Genomic DNA, 16,944 nt, shown 5'->3' with positions numbered 1-16,944 from the left:
GCGGCGGGCGGAGAGAGGGAAGGAGGGGGGGGGGCAGCGGCGTCCCTCCTGGCCTTGGCGGGCCGCCCAACCCTCCCCACCTCCTGCAAACGCGGCGGGCGGCGGGGGGAGAGCGAGGAGCCGGTTCCGGCGGGCGCGGGGCTTGGCTGGCTGGCGGGGGGGAGCGCCGCTGGTGATGCGGAAAGGCCGAGGGGGCCCTGGCGCCGCGGACCGGCTGAAAAGCTCCAACGGCCCGGTCCCGGTCCGCGGACCGGCGGTTGGGGACCTCTGGCCTACGTCACTGGAATCTATAAGTAACTTTATATCCCTGCATAAAGAACTGATACTTAAACCAGCTTCTCCAAGAGCATTAGAAAACATACTTTTAAGCTACAATGGGTTCAGTTGATTTGTTTTATCTGCATTTCATAGTCACTGAGACACTATTTTTTTCTTTTATGTACACTGAGAGTATGTGCACCAAGACAAATACCTTGTGTGTCCAATCACACTTGGCCAACAAAATTCTATTCTATTCCATTCTGTTCTGTTCCACCCTACTCCACTCCACTCTACTCTGTTGTCAAGTTTATCAAGCTAGACTTGGAGTCTTTACTTTATAGACTCCTCTGAGCTTGTAAGATTACAAGTAAATCTTGTCCTGAGAACACAGGTTCCCCAATCTTATTATATGGGCTCTTTGTAGCTGTATTCTATACTAGGTAGTTTAAATATCTCAAGGGACACATTCTACAATACAGAAATTTGTTGGAAGAGCCGGACTTTATGTGATCTTTAAAGGAAGAATATCAGAACCTTGGACAGGTCCTGCCATACTGTATACAGTACTGTAGTGGTCAATTCTAGCTGGAACTTATCCAAGAAGAGCTGATGTTTCAGAAAATTTTTGAGGCTTTCCATAGGGTTGGCTGGATTAGGTCACCCATTTGGAAACCTGTCCTTGTTTCCTGAATAACCATAGGGCAATTCTTCCATTACTTTGGAATCGACTGAGGAGCACCCTTCATATGGCAGGAAGCTGGTAGAACATTGCATTGGGTCAATGCAACTGCACGCAGAAATGCTTTATAGTAGAGGTGTCAAGCTCAAGGCCCGAGGCCCAGATCCAGCCCGTGGGGTGCTTAGATCTGGTCCATGAGGCCTCCCGGGAAACAATGAAGAACCGGTCCGCAGTGCCTCTGTTAGCAAATACAGAGGTTGGGAGGGCTGTTCCCAAGCTCCATTTTTGCTGTCAGGGGGATGCAGGAGGCCATTGCAGCTGAAAATAGAGCTTGTGAGGGCCGGGGGCAGTACTGCCAAACTCCTTTTTTGCTGGTGGAGAATTGTAAGAGGCCGTTGCAGTCAAAAATGGAGCTTGAGAGCCCATTTTTGCTAGCAGAGCCCTCATGCCACCGCAGGTACCTCCGATACGAGTGAGGTTGAGCTGGCCATGCCCATCCTGGCTATGCCTACTCCAGCCCCCCCCCAGGTCAAACACAGCCCTGATGTGTTCCTCAATTAAGCCAAGTGAAACAGATATCCAAGTGCCACCTCTATGTTGATTAAGGCAGGCAGAGTACTATTTGTTGGGGTCAAGGGAAAGGGGGGGTCTTGCCTTCTCTTTCTGCTCAAGATCCCCATGGACAATTGATGGGCCACTGTGGGACACAGAATGCTGGACTCGATGGGCTTGGCTCTTCTTATGTTCAAGTTTGACACCCCTGCTTTACAGCCATGGTTTGGTTTCCAGTAAGATTGCTGTTATTATTTATTATTATTATTTATTAGATTTGTATGCCGCCCCTCTCCGTGTTCCTCAACAAATGTATTCAGAATACCGCACGAATCCCAGCGACCGATAAGATCCCACAGAGTTGGCCTTCTCCAAGTCCCATCGACTAAACAATGTCGTTTGGCGGGCCCCAGGGGAAGAGCCTTCTCTGTGGCGGCCCCGGCCCTCTGGAACCAACTCCCCTCGGAGATCAGAACTGCCCCCACCCTCCCTGTCTTTCGTAAACTACTCAAGACTCATTTATGCCGCCAGGCATGGGGGAGTTAAGATATTCCTTGCCCCTAGGCCATTACAAGTTATGCATGGTATGTTTGTGTGTATGTTTGGTTTTATTATAAGGGTTTTTAGTTGTTTTATTAATTGGATTTCTACATGCTGTTTTTATCATTGTTGTTAGCCGCCCCAAGTCTGTGAAGAGGGGCGGCATACAAATCCAATAAATAAATAAATAAATGACATTAAGCATAATTTATATCACAACTTTGACAGGAGGAAGAACCTATGGGGTTGTTTTTTGGATGACCGGTTCCTAACTCGTGATGCATCCGAACCTGTCACCTCACCTACATACCGAAGAGTGTAATGTTTTGATCCGTGAACTTCAAAAGTGCCACAAAGAGGTAAGGCTCTGGGCGAAATCCAGGATGCTGCGGTATCTCCACCGATAAGAGGCCTACCTTGTGATCCTGTTTTTAAGGCAAGACTGACTTTTGTTGGTAAAAACATAGCAACACGCAAAAAAATCATCAGCAAAGGTAATACAGTGTTCCCTCGATTTTCGCGGGTTCAAACTTCGCGGAATGTCTATACCACGGTTTTTCAAAAATATTAATTAAAAAATACTTTGCGTTTTTTCCCCCTATACCACGGTTTTTCCCGCCCGATGACGTCATATGTCATTGCCAAACTTTCGTCTGCCTTTAAAAAACATTTTTTTAAAATAGACTTTAATAAATAAAAATGGTGAGTAATAATCTAAATGGTTGCTAAGGGGATGGGAAATTGTAATTTAGGGGTTTAAAGTGTTAAGGGAAGGCTTGGGATACTGTTCATAGCCAAAAATAGTGTATTTACTTCCGCATCTCTACTTTGCGGAAATTCGACTTTCGCGGGCGGTCTTGGAACGCATCCCCCGCGAAAATCGAGGGAATACTGTATGTCTGTTTTTATGGACTTTGATGTGCTGATTCCAAAAATATGCTTAGTTTTGCTCTGTCCCATAAAGTTTCTGATATAGAAGCATTTTTGTTATTACGTTATTTCTACATTTTCAATGAATAGTGTGGCCATGAAAACATCATTTCATCATATTATTCTAACTTGTATAAAGCAAGTGATAATCTTTGTGGAGAAAATAGATGAACATCTAAAACAGTGGTTCTCAACATGAGGGTTGGGACCCCTTTGGGGGTCAAACAACTGTTTCACAGGGGTTGCCTAAGACCACGAGAAAAGACACATTTCCCACAGTGTTAGGAACTAAAGCTTCTATTCTGGTGCCTTGGAACCTATTTTTACAATCCGACCAATCAGGTGTTTACAGTGGGGGTGTCCCTGTGACCTTCCTGCCAATCAGCTTAAAACTCTGTTGGGAGAACTGCCGCTGGACTTATGGTTGGCGGTCACCACAACATGAGGAACTGTATTAAGTGGTTGCGGCATTAGAAAAGTTGAGAATCACTGATCTAAAGAAACAAAATTTATCAAGGATTACCAAGCAGAGAGAGATTATATGAATAGACCTGTAACAATAGAAGAAGTTTCTGAAGCTATAAAGAAGATTAAGCTAGAAAAAGGGGACACGGATAGATGATCAGATGTTTATTATAAATGTTTTGAGGCAAAAGAAATGATTGCTAAACAATCATCTTTCCGCCATAATTATCAGAAGAAATTTGGCAGCTCTTCAAGAAATCTTTGGTGAGCTGCAAGCTAAGAGGAAACAAGGAGCCCCTTGACTGGTTATGAGTCAGGAGTTATTAATTCAATGTCATATAAAAAGGACATTGCAGGAGGAGATGCACAATTGTTTCTATTTCCCTTAAGAGGCTGGTCCAAAATTGTTCTTGGACTGTAAAATTTAGAAATCTTTTTTTCTGAAAGGAGAAAGGGAAGGGGGAAAGCCTTTTGGTAATCTAAAATTGATATTCTCAATCCTGTCTGGTGTGGATTATAAAAGGATTATAACCTTTACTTGTATATATGTGTGTTTAGAGTGTGTGCCTGTATTTAGAAACAGTTATATTTGCTTTTAGTTTTTCTTCTCAAATTTAAATACAGCCAATTTCTTTCTTTCTTTCTTTCTTTCTTTCTTTCTCTCTTCCCTCCCTTCCCTCCCTTCCTCCCATCCCCTTCCTTCCTTCCTTCCTTCCTTTCTTCCTTCCTTCCTTTTTTCCTTCCTTCCTTCCTTCCATTCTTTCTCTCTCTCTCCCTTCCCTTCCCAATATATTATATTAAAATACTGAAATACAAAGAAAATAGAAAAAATATTAAAATTAAAAAAACTGTTTATATGTTGTATGCCACTCAGTGTCCGGAAGGAGTTGGGTGGCCTATAAGTAAAATTAATAAATCATTCATACATAATAAGTCCTTGAAGCTTTGATTCCATTTGTAACAGAACTGAGCTTGGGGTCTTATTCTGTACATGCATGGAAGCAAAAAAACCGGTAATTTTTTACTGGAATTGCTCTGGTTTTGCGTGCAGAGTGAGGCTACGCGCTTCATTCCCACCACCGCAACGGCGTTTCCTACCGTTCCGGGTTTTGCCCACCATTGCAACCGCCCCTCTCAACTTCTCCCAGCAAGAAACATTCCAAAAGAATATGGCATAATATGGCAGGCCAAGACCTCCAGGCATTCTGGCTTCGGCCTAAAAATATTTTGAGCTCCAGCAGGAATTTACTTCCATCTAAAAACAGCCTATTTGCAAGTTTCACGCGTCCCTTCCAGTTGCTTACAGGAAAGGAAATTATGCAGCCAGTTATTAGATCCGTGCCAAGATTCGGATTTGAAGGGTGTTGTGGTTGGCTCTGGCCCAGCTCCTGCCCCAAGGAATGTGGAGGTAGATGCAGGGGAAACATCAACATGTCATAGGCCTGTTTTATTGCCTACAGAAGAAGAAGGTGGGGGTGACTTGGAAGAGGGGGGCTTGGCACACAGCCCAGGAAGCCAATCTCCATGATCTTCGGTCGATTCGGATGAGGAAGTGTTAGACCCACGCATGCACAGAATTATGCATAGAAGAGACCAATTGAAGAAATATTACAGGAGATAAGAGAGGCCACCTGTGTTTGGATGGGGCTCCAGTAATTAGAGCTACTGATATAAATAGCAGTGTGCTGGCTTGGTCGTTGTGGAAGATTATCTGATCGTTGTTCTTCAGGACCGTGCCTCGCTGTTTCCGGACTTTGTTTGTTGATTTTTCATGACTTTGAAACCAAAGCAGAGCAAAGTGTGTGTGTTTCACTTCGTGGAAGAAGGAGGGCTGTGACGTTCGTTCACAGCTGCTAGCTAAGTACTTAAGGACTGATTAAGGGGATTGTACAGACTACCAGGTTTTTTTGGGATGAGTGCTCTTTGCAATACAAAAAGGGTGCTTTGTTTCTTTTGAATTTTTGTGATAAAGAACATTGTTTTTGAACTTTCAAGTGTGTGTATGTCTGAAATTTGTACCCTTGAATTTTCGGGAGTCTCATACCATAGAGCCCGGCAGAACAAAGGCCAGTATTGAAGGTGAATGGAGAACCTGTAATTTTTGTTTTGATTGATTTTATTCAGGCTTTACTTCATTTTGATGTTTTTAATCGTGTATTGGAATTTGTAAATTGCCCAGAATTTTGGAATGAAGTGGCTAATAATTTTAATAGTAGTAAATTGTACTATAATAAAATTAGTGGTGATATTAGTATTAGTAATGTTATAATGCTATACTATAATTATGTTCAGTCATGTCCAAGTCTTCACAACTCCATGTAGTGTAATATAGTAATAATACTATAATAAAGTATAATATACTGTAGTATATAAATAAAAGCAAAATGCCAATCGCTCATCACAAAATCTCCAGAACCGTAAAGGCTACACGCTTGAAATTTGCCACCATATGTTCCTCTTGGCTTCTAGGTACTCACTACGAAAGATTTTTTTGAAAAGACCATCAGGGCATTAGAATTTCCTATATTATTATTAACCTGCCCTGATGCTAAGGAGTTCTGCTCCCCCTCCCAACCCAAAAATAGACTTCCAAATGCAAAACACAAGCAGAGGAGAGGAGTTTCAGTTTCAGTTTTACTTTCACAGCAGCAGGCAGCTTTACTACAGAACACTTTTCTTAAGCCAGCAAGGCTGAGGGAGAGAAGGGGAAAGGAGACTACTCACTGATTTTCCAGCTGTAAGTGTCACTTTATTAAGCCCTATCACATACCGTATTTTTTAGAGTATAAGACACACCTTTTTCCTCCCTAAAAAAGGCTACGTCTTAACTCTGTACTCTGAATGTAGCTTTTTTTTGAAGCATTTTCCCCCCAGCCATAACTACTGCTAACAATCTTCCCAGCTCTTACCTTGCAGGTTCTTTCATTGTTACTCTCTGCAAAGAATGTTTTCCAAGTCCTAAGTCTTTGCAGGCTTTTTTTCATTAACTTGCTCTGAGTAAGTTTCTTTCCAGCCCTAACCAGGTGCTAACAATGTTCCCAGCTCTTACCGGCTTGCAAGCTCTCATTGTTACTCTGCGAAGAACATTTTACAAGCCCTCTCTTTCTAGTTTTTTTTATTGTTCTACTTGCTTCAAATGTTTCTTTCCAGCCCTCACCAGATGCTTACAGAGTTTCCAGCTCTTACCGGCTTGCAAGGTTTTTCATTGTTACTCTTTGCCAAGAATGTTTTCTAAGCCCTAAGTCTTAGCAGGGTTTTTTTTCCCCATTGTTCTAACTTGCTCCAGATGTTTCTTTCCAGCCCTAATCAGGTGCTAATGATTTCCCCAGCTCTTAATGGCTTGTAAACTCTTTCATTGTTGCTCTCTCTGAATAAGTTTTTTTTAAAGCCCTAACCAGGGGATAAAATAATGTGCTGAAACTGACCAGACTAAGGACGCTAGCCAGATGGATATCTGGTAAGCAGATTCTTTCCCCTATGTTCCTCCCCAAAATTAATAGAAACATAGAAACAGAAGACTGACGGCACAATGTGCATTTTATACTCCAGTGCGTCTTATACTCTGAAAAAAATGCGGTAGTTAATTAGCAGAGCACGAATATTCAGCTAGTAAAGTATAATATAGTAATAATACTATAATAAAACATAATATGGTATAGTAATAATACTATAATAAAGTACATGAAAGATATGGTAGGGAAAGCCAGTAAAAACCCCACATGAAGCTGGTTAATATCAGGCATATTAAAAAAAGAAATTGAAGGCTTTATTTTAGCAGCTCAGCAACAAGCTTTGCTAATGTCACCAAAGTGAAAAATTCAACATGTAACAAACAACATGCCCCCATTGTAGAGATTAGGGTGAAACAATTGACCTTTTAATTTAGCAACTGCTGTTATTTTGTTGGAAGGAAAATTTTTAAAAATACATATTTTGTAAATAATTTAACATTGGCTATTGATTCAATGTTGATTTATCTTCATTGCTTCAGCTTTACAGTTGCATCAGCTTTCCATCAGCTGGCAGCTATTAAATCGTCATTACTCTGATAATAACTGAATACTTTAATTTAAAAGGTACACTGTTGGCACAGGGAAAAGTAACACTGGAGATTCTAGAATATTATTTTGGGTTTTCCTTTTTCCTTTTTAACAATATCAAAGTGATCATTTTTCTTTCTCCCTTCCAGCATTCCTTCTTGAAATTTTTTGGCCATTGCAATGATTTTGACCGAGAAATGAGAAGATGCCTAAGGAAAGAGGTAAGGCACTGTTAACAATTTGGGAACAGGGATATTGATCATTTTGTCAACTTGTCAGTTTACTAAACTCGGCACCCAGGTGTATCTACTGGGGCCAGGTGTTACCGTATGCATCGTGATGTTGTCACCCAAATGATGCAAATTGTGTAATTATTAAGCACAGCAGGATCAGGATAAAATATGACTTTGTAGATTGTATCTGTTAGTACAAGGTACATGGTTGTTAGGGTTTGCCATTGTAAACTACCTATTGTAGTCTCTTGTACTATCACTTTAAATATTTTGGGCTGGTTCGCCAGAAGAGGGCGCCAGTGCTCCTTCCCTCAATGATGCTTTAACGCTCATTCGCTTTTGCTTTGCCTTGAGGGGGGAGTGTATCTGCTTAGTGCTTATTATATTGGATGGCTTAGTGCTTGTTATGGATTGTTTCTATTTTTATATATATGTAAATAGTACTTATTAAGCATAACTAAGTCTGTGTCTTTTTCTTTGGCTTTACCCCACATCAACACTCTGTTAAAATTCTCTGCTCAGTGTATGTCAAAGGTCTCATAGCCTAGCTATACCGAGACATGCCAACAGTATCATACAACTGAGCTGATGCCTGTCAGATCTCTCAGACTTCCAGATTCTATCTTTTTTTCAGTTGGTATCCAGGAGGAATAGGGGGCCTGTGGAATTCTTGTCCACTGGAGAGCTGACAGCCTGGGTCCGAGACCTGAGCTTGGCACAATGGACTGAGCTCCCATTACTTGCCTCAGCTCCTGCCTACCTATCAGTTTGAAAGCAGGCAAATATAAGCAGATAAATAGGTACCACTTTGATGGGAAGGTAACAGCGTTCTGAGCACCTTTGATATAAAGCCATGCTGGCCACTTGACCATGGATAATTATCTTCAGACAACGCTGGCTTCCTTGGCCAAGAAGTGGGGATGAGCTGGCCTATAGTTGGACACGACCGACAAATCTTTTATCTATTTTTCCAATAGACTACATGAGGGGTAGGCAAAGTTGGCTCTTCTATGACATGTGGACTTCAACTCCCAGAATTCCTGAGCTAGCATGATAGGCTCAAGAATTCTGGGAGTTGAAGTCCACAAGTCATAGAAGAGCCAACTTTGCCTACCCTTTGACTAGATCCACTTCATCCCTCCCTCCTCCTCTCTCTTATTCTCATTCTCCTTTCTGCTGGTGCAATGGTTAGAGTGCAGTATTGCAGTTTAACTCTACCCAGTGCCAGCACTTAGAGAAGCACTGTGAAGTGGTATATAAGTCTAAGTGCTATCTTCCTTCCTTCCTTGTTCCCTCCTTTTCTCCTTCCTTCCTATCCTTCCTTCCTATCCTTCCTTCCTTGTTCCCTCCTTTTCTCCTTCCTTCCTATCCTTCCTTCCTTGTTCCCTCCTTTTCTCCTTCCTTCCTTCCTTCCTATCCTTCCTTCCTTGTTCCCTCCTTTTCTCCTTCCTTCCTTCCTATCCTTCCTTCTTTCCTATCCTTCCTTCTTTCCTATCCTTCCTTCTTTCCTATCCTTCCTTCCTTGTTCCCTCCTTTTCTCCTTCCTTCCTTCCTTCCTTCCTTCACTCACTCACTCACTCACTCACTCACTCACTCACTCACTCACTCACTTGGAATGTAGTATTGCAGGCTAACTCTGCCCACAGCCAGGAGCTCAATCCTGACTGGCTCAAAGTTGACTCAGCCTCCCATCCTTCTGAGGTGGGTATAATGAGGACCCAGATTGTTGGGGGCAAGTGGCTTACTCTGTAAACCGTTTAGAGAGGGCTGTAAAGCACCGTGAAGTGGTATATAAGTCTAAGTTCTAGTGCTAGGGAAGCAAATGAGGCTTTTAATAGGAGCAAATTTATTGCTTAGAGTGACCTCAACTGAGAGAAGAAACAATGAATCACGGAAATCAAATAATAACTGAAGTGGGATTTTTGATCTTTCTTCGCTCACTTATGTTTTGCCCGTTCAGAGATATGTTTTCTTTCAAGTCACACGTATTCGTTTCCTCCACGATAAGGAAAACTTGCCGCATTTCAAATGTGGTGCCGTGGCTTATTTGTGATTCATTTCCTCCCTCCCTTTTCCTTCCAGTATGAAGCCAACCGAGTCAAGAGCCACCAACATGCAAAGGAGATGCAGCGGAGATTGAGGGAGGCTTGAATGGAGTGTTAGGACTGGTGAAATGGCTATTCAGACAGTAAGGGGTCAATGGAAAAAGGACCTTTTCTAATGTCTCCTGGACGTTGACAAATATATTTAACCTGCAGTAATAAAAATGTCTTGCAACCTGTAGATCTGGATGTGTTTCAGTTATTTGGCATGATCTTAAGCAGGGGTATCAAACTCAAGGCCCATGGGACAGATCCAACCCATGGGGTTCTTTCTTTCTTTCTTTCTTTCTTTCTTTCTTTCTTTCTTTCTTTCCTTTTCTTTCTTTCTTTCTTATTCTTTCTTTCTTTCTTTCTCTCTTTCTTTCTTACTTTCTCTCTCTCTTCCCTCCCTTCCTCCCATCCCCTCCCTCCCTTCCTTCTTTCATTCTCTCTCCTTCCTTCCTTCCTTCCCTTCCTCTTGTATGCCACTCAACTCCTCAATGAGAAGATACACTTCCTGCAAGTTGATATTTAGTTGATGGGAGTGCCAGGGGTGGGATTCAGCCAGATCAGACCAGTTCAAGTGAACAGGAAGTTAATTTTAATCTGGTTCGCCAAACCAGTTGTTCCAAAGACTGGCTGATCCTGTCCACCTCCCTCCCCTCCCAGGAGTATCCACACGGCCCATTTTGGATGCCAGATAAATGCAGGGCCCACACGGAGGCTCTGGGAGGGCGAAAAATGGGCATACTGGAAATTTGGAAATGAGCCTCTTTCTGGCCTCTGGAGCCCAGAGGAGGCCATTTTCGCCCTCCCGGAGGCTTGAGGAAAACCTAGAGAGGGCAAAAAATGGGCCTTCCAGAAGTCCGGAAATGAGCCTGTTTCTGGCCTCTGGAGGTGGGAAAAGGCCATTTTCACCCTCCCAGTGGCTTGACGAAAGCCTCTGGAGCCTGGGGCGGAAAACAGTCTTACTGCAAGTACCATAAGCCTAGAAATGTGCCCATTCATGGCCTCTAGAGGGCCTCCGGAGCCTGGGAGAGGCCGTTTTCACGCACTGGAAGCTCGAGGAAGGCCTCTGGAACCTGGTGAGGGTGGAAAACTACTGGAAGTACCGTAAGTCCAGAAACGGGCCCATTTTTGGCCTCCAGAGGGCCTCTGGAGCCCGGGAGAGATTTTTGCCCTCCTCAAAGGCTCAACAAAGGTCTCTGGAGCCCGGGAAGGGCAAAAATGCCCTCCCTACCATGGTGCATGAGAACAAGTAGGCCATGCCCTCACGGTCCAGCCCAACCAGCAACCGGGCAGAACCAGTTACTCAAGTTTTTCAATCCCATCCCCGGATGGTACCCAGATTATTTCCATTCTTGCAGACCTCACTGGTTTTTCTTCCTTTGAAACAAGCAATTGTTGGCCAAATTATTGAATAAGAAAAGCAATTTATAATGGTTTTCGAGTAAATGCAGCCTTTGCTTTTGTATAATAGATGACATTAAAGGAAGGACTGAGGAAGAAGTTTACTTTGGTATGTTTGGAATACGGCAAGACATGAATGTCCTGTTTAAACAGCTCAATTGCATTTTGGCATCTTTCTCACCCTCTCATTTTAAACAAAAGACATCATTTGTGTATGATTCTGTAATATCGTGACGTGCTGATGTAAAATACAGCATTTCAGAAAATATGAAACGCCTGCCAAAATGTCTAACTTCTTCTACCTAGGCAAAGAGGAAAAAAAAAAGACCCTGACTTTCCTCCGATTTTTGTTATTGTTATCTGGAGTTGGGAATAATTAAGCAGGAAGAAGAAAAGGCAGAATCTCTACTGATTATTTCACACCTCAGCTTGCTTGAATTTCTCAGCTGCTTGAAGAAGAAAAAAAGACATTGTGAGTTTGCCAAACTTACACTGTGAAGCTGCTTACTTCAACATGTTCCATCAAACCCAGGGGGAGAAATCCAGCAGGTTCTGACAGCTTCTGGAGAATTAGTAGTAGGAAATTTGAGTAGCTTGGAGAACCGGTAATGTAAATTTTTAGTTGTTCTGAGAACCGGTAGCAGAAATTTTGAGTAGTTCTGAGAACTGATAGCAGAAATGTTGAGTAGTTCGAAGAACCGTTAGCAGAAATGTTGAGTAGTTCTGAGAACTGGTAGCAGAAATTTTGAGTAGTTCTGTGAACCGATAGCAGAAATTTTGAGTAGTCCGGACAACACATAGCAGAAATTTTGAGTAGATCTGAGAACCGGTAGCAGAAAATTTGAGTAGTTCTGAGAACCGATAGCAGAAATTTTGAGTAGTTCTGAGAACTGGTAGCAGAAATTTTGAGTAGTTCTGAGAACCAATAGCAGAAATTTTGAGTAGTTCTGAGAACCGGTAGCAGAAATTTTGAGTAGTTCTGAGAACTGATAGCAGAAATTTTGAGTAGTCTGGAGAAGACATAGCAGAAATTTTGAGTAGTTGTGAGAACTGATAGCAGAAATTTTGAGTAGTCTGGAGAACACATAGCAGAAATTTTGAGTAGCTCTGAGAACTGATAGCAGAAATTTTGAGTAGTTCTGAGAACCGGTAGCAGAAATTTTGAGTAGTTCTGAGAACTGATAGCAGAAATTTTGAGTAGTCTGGAGAAGACATAGCAGAAATTTTGAGTAGTTGTGAGAACTGATAGCAGAAATTTTGAGTAGTCTGGAGAACACATAGCAGAAATTTTGAGTAGCTCTGAGAACTGATAGCAGAAATTTTGAGTAGTTCTGAGAACTGATAGCAGAAATTTTGAGTAGTCCGGAGAACACATAGCAGAAATTTTGAGTAGTTCGAAGAACTGGTAGCAGAAATTTTGAGTAGTTCGAAGAACCGATAGCAGAAATTTTGAGTAGTTCTGAGAACTGGTAGCAGAAATTTTGAGTAGTTCTGAGAACCGGTAGCAGAAATTTTGAGTAGTTCTGAGAACTGATAGCAAAAATTTTGAGTAATTCTGAGAATTGGTAGCAGAAATTTTGAGTAGTTTGGAGAACCAGCAAATACCACCTCTGGCTGGCAGCAGAGGGGGGTGGGAATGTAGATTTTGCAATATCCTTCCCCTGCCATGCCCACCATGGGCCTACCAGGCCCACCGGAAGTCGGGAAATGGGGGCGGGGCATGCACACGTGTGGGCGCGGCAGCACAGGAGGTGACATGCACAAGCACAGGGAGTGGACGTGTGTAGTGGGCATTGAATTATGGGTGTGGGCACTTTCGCCACCCAAGGAAAAATAGGTTTGCCATCACTGTCCTAGTGCATTTGCAGAGATGCAGGGTCCACTTTTCGGATCACTGAACACCACTTTGCACAGTCAGTTACATCTCCAGGGCAAAGGCCCACAGCTTGCATATCTTTGTCGATGGTGTCTTGCCATCTCTGTTGGCCATTGACTTCTATTTGGTAGGCAGTCTTAGCCACGGTGGAAAGTAGACATGTCCATACCAGCGGAGTCGGCCTTCTCTCATCTTAGCTATAATTGGTACCATGCCAAAACGTTGTTGAATGGTATCATTCGTGATGTGGTCAAGAAGATAGATGCCCAATGGAGCAGGGAGATACAATAGACCTTTTGCATTTCCATGGCATGGAGATAGCTTTTGATCCCTGTTGTTGCTGCTCGGCATTCAGTGCCATATAGTGCAACAGGGTGGATGGTTGTCTTGTAAATCTTATATTTAAGAAGGGTTGGCATTTGTCTGTCATATAAGTGAGTTCTCGCCAATACATCCAGGCTGCATTTACCCTTGCTCACACCTTACTACCTTTGAAAAGTGTTCGGAAACTTCAGATCGTGCAGAATGCAGCTACGAGAGCAATCATGGGCTTCCCCCCCGAGTCTATGGAGAGGGGCGGCATACAAATTTAATAATAAATAAAATAAAATAAAATACTATAACTATTACAATAAAAGTAGTCTTCACTTATATGGTTTGTAATGTCTGACATCAGTATAAGATTCTGGAGCAGTCTTCGCTCAACTCATATTCAAGATACGTTGAACTTCAGCTCTTTGAAATCCCAATTAGCAGGACCAAAGTCAATCTTTTGACTATGCTGGCTAGGAATTATTTGCAGTTGTGGTCCAACGCAGCTTAGTCTAAACGTATTGCCCACTTCTAATGCAGCTATTTCCTTAGACAACAAAAGCTGACTAACAAACAAGGACTAGAGCTCATAATACCCAGACATGTCACTAGAAGGAAAAATCACAAAACTGCATCTCAGTTATTTTGGCCATGTCGTGCAGTGGGATTCACTGGAGAAAACATGTTTGGAAGAGTTAGCGGTAAAAGGAAACCAGTCTGTCAAAGAACACGGGGGCTGGATACCATCCAAGCTGACACCAAAGCATAGAACAACTCAAAGAAGAAATGCAAGATCAGAAGATGTGGAGACACTTGGCCCATAGAATCGCCAAGACTCAGACGTGGTTGAATGGCCATCATCATCAACATCATCATCATGATATTTATTTTTATATTGGTGTTATCAAATTCATTAGAGGTTAAATAGCAGTAAAAAAAAATTAATCAATTGATCCTGGGGTCCTATACATATTTTGTCTAGGAGAGCATTTTTTGCTATTCCTGGCGTATTTTTATCTTTGTTGAACTTTGATTGTATTTGTAGGTACAATTAAGGAATCTTGACCTTAAAATAGAAATTAAAGATGAAGAATGGCAATTCCTATGGAATAGAAACTATAAACTAACTATAGCTACATCATATAAAGAAAATTTAATTAAAATGTTCTATAGGTGGCACATCACCCCGATAAAATTAGCTAAATTAAATAACCAATTATCGTCTTACTGCTGGAAATGCCATCAAGAACTAGGTACTTACTTCCATCTATGGTGGCAATGTAAAAAATCACAGATTTACTGGAATATAATTGGATTTTGGATAGAGGAAATGCTAAATTTGAAAATAGATAAAACTCCGGAATGCTTCCTCCTGGGTATTGTCAGACAAAATTTACCCAAAACTCAAGTACACCTAATTATCCATCTAACCACTGCAGCTAGACTAACCTTCGCACAGTGGTGGAAAAATGAAGATATACCCCCAAAAGATGCAATAGTAAAGAAAATCCAATACTGTGCAGAGATGACCAAATTAACCATGGCAGTTAGAAATGAAACTGAGTCTTCATTTAACAATTGTTGGGATCCCTTCTACAGGTGGTTAAAAAAAAGAGAACAATCTGCTTAAACAATGGAATGATCTGTATATATTAGATCAGATACAAATCTGGTATAAAACTTTCTCTTTTTTCTCCAATAGTTGTAAGAGATATTAGATATATAAATATGAAATTTAACTTCTAGTTCCAAAATCTCTATACTGTGATTTATTAAACGCTTGCCTCTACCTATCTATACTACAAATCTTGATCTAAGGTAATGAGCTAATAAATTTTAAACTACAGTGGTACCTCAAGATACGAACCCCTTGTCTTACGAACAACTCATGATATGAACCCGGGGTTCAGAAAAATTTTGCCTCTTCTTATGAACTTTTTTCGAGTTACGAACCGGCGTTTGGGAGGCTGCTGGGAAGCCCCCCGGCTGTTTTAAAAGGTGACAGCCGGGCGGCGGGGCTTCCCAGCAGCCTCCCGAACGCCGGTTCGTAACTCGAAAAAAGTTCGTAAGAAGAGGCAAAATTTTTCTGAACCCCGGGTTCGGTTCGGGAGGTTGCTGGGAAGCCCCCCTGAACTTTTGCCGAACTTCCAGGTTCGGGGTTCGGGGTGGTGCTGGGAAGCCCCGCAGCCCGGCTGTGACCTTTTAAAACAGCCGCGCGGCTTCCCAGCTGTCTCCCGAAGCCGAACGCCAAACCCGAACTTCTGCATTCGGCATTCAGAGACTGCTGTGAAGCCGCGCGGCTGTTTTAAAAGGTGACAGCGGGCTGGGGGGCTTCCCAGCAACCTCCTGAACCCCGAACCCGGAAGTTCGGCAAAAGTTCGAGGTTCGGGAGGTTGCTGGGAAGCCCCGCCGCCCGGCTGTCACCTTTTAAAACAGCCTGGGGGCTTCTCGGCGGCCTCCCGAATGCCGAACCCGGAAGTTCGGGTTTGGCGTTCGGCGTTCGGGAGGTCGCTGAGAAGCCCCCAGGCTGTTTTAAAAGGTGACAGCCAGGCGGCAGCGTTTTTTTTGCGGGGTTTTTTTTTTGGTTGCACGGATTAATTGACTTTACGAACCTTTCGTCTTACGAACCTCCCCCTGGAACCAATTAGGTTCGTAAGACGAGGTATGACTGTAGTTCATATTCTTAACACAGCTCCACTGTACACTCGCCCACCCTTCTCTTTCTTTCTTTTTCTCTCCTCTCTTTTGCTTTGCCTCTTTTTCTTTCCCCTTCTTCTTTTCTCTACTCTCTCTATCCTTTCTTTGTAAGTCTATATGTTTATTGATTGTTATATTTTTATATTCAGACACATTGCAATGTACCTGGCATTAATTATCAACTGTTATTATTGCCTTTTATGTTTTGTATACTTGTAAATAAAAACTTTTATAATTAAAAAAAAAACAAAAAAACCCCATCATCATCATCATCATATCAATCAAGGCTATTGAAATCTGGTAACAGCTCTGGAAACATTTTAATGGGATAACATGCCAAAAACGCCATCCCACCTTGACCGATTCCCACGGCTCCATTGACCCACCAAAGGGAAGTTTCAATGTTTTTATTCAAAGCAGCTTCTCACAATGTATAAATACTGCATATTAACACACATGAAAAATACAACTTCTAAGGCACCCAGAAAAATGTGTTCATACACTAGTTTACAGGACCATGGACAAATAAATTGTGTACAATTTGATCTACATAGTCACGATATCAGATATACCAGAAGATATGCAATCCCTCGGCACTGAACTAATTTCTGAAATATTTACAACACTGTGGTTAAGGGGTGCCCCATACCCTCATGTTGGTCATACTGTGCAGTCCTCACAAATATTGGAAACATGACATTTAGACAACAAAATAACTTATGGGCCGTATCTGAAAAAAATCTATATTTTAATTCTTTTCTCTCTTATTTTTTTTGGTTACCTGCTTTATCTTTATTTAGTTTGGTAATAAGCCTTACCAATAGACACTTCCTTACTTATAACTATTTTTCATTTTCCTTTTTTCTTC

General features: G+C 42.1%; 1 protein-coding gene across 4 annotated transcripts in view; it reads left to right on the top strand.

Moving 5' to 3' along the window:
- The window catches only part of CMC2 (C-X9-C motif containing 2), a 28,584-nt gene that overhangs the window by 11,546 nt on the left and 94 nt on the right, over positions 1-16,944 (top strand). For 2 of the 4 annotated variants that reach the window (XM_070760453.1, XM_070760454.1), the window contains exons 2-4: positions 2,261-2,391; positions 7,617-7,688; positions 9,783-9,888. In XM_070760453.1, coding sequence (XP_070616554.1) covers positions 2,311-2,391; positions 7,617-7,688; positions 9,783-9,851 — 222 coding nt within the window. In that variant the 5' untranslated portion in view covers positions 2,261-2,310 and the 3' untranslated portion in view covers positions 9,852-9,888. Of the gene's footprint in view, positions 1-1,036; positions 1,740-2,189; positions 2,392-7,616; positions 7,689-9,782; positions 9,984-16,944 lie in introns of those variants that run through there. The other 2 variants (XM_070760452.1, XM_070760451.1) reach the window with 2 other exon arrangements.

The sequence above is a fragment of the Erythrolamprus reginae genome, chromosome 9 (assembly GCF_031021105.1).
Source record: "Erythrolamprus reginae isolate rEryReg1 chromosome 9, rEryReg1.hap1, whole genome shotgun sequence".
NCBI lineage: Eukaryota > Metazoa > Chordata > Lepidosauria > Squamata > Dipsadidae > Erythrolamprus > Erythrolamprus reginae.
The sequence above is the reverse complement of the archived record's forward strand: the minus strand, read 5'-3'. Positions and strand labels throughout refer to the sequence as shown.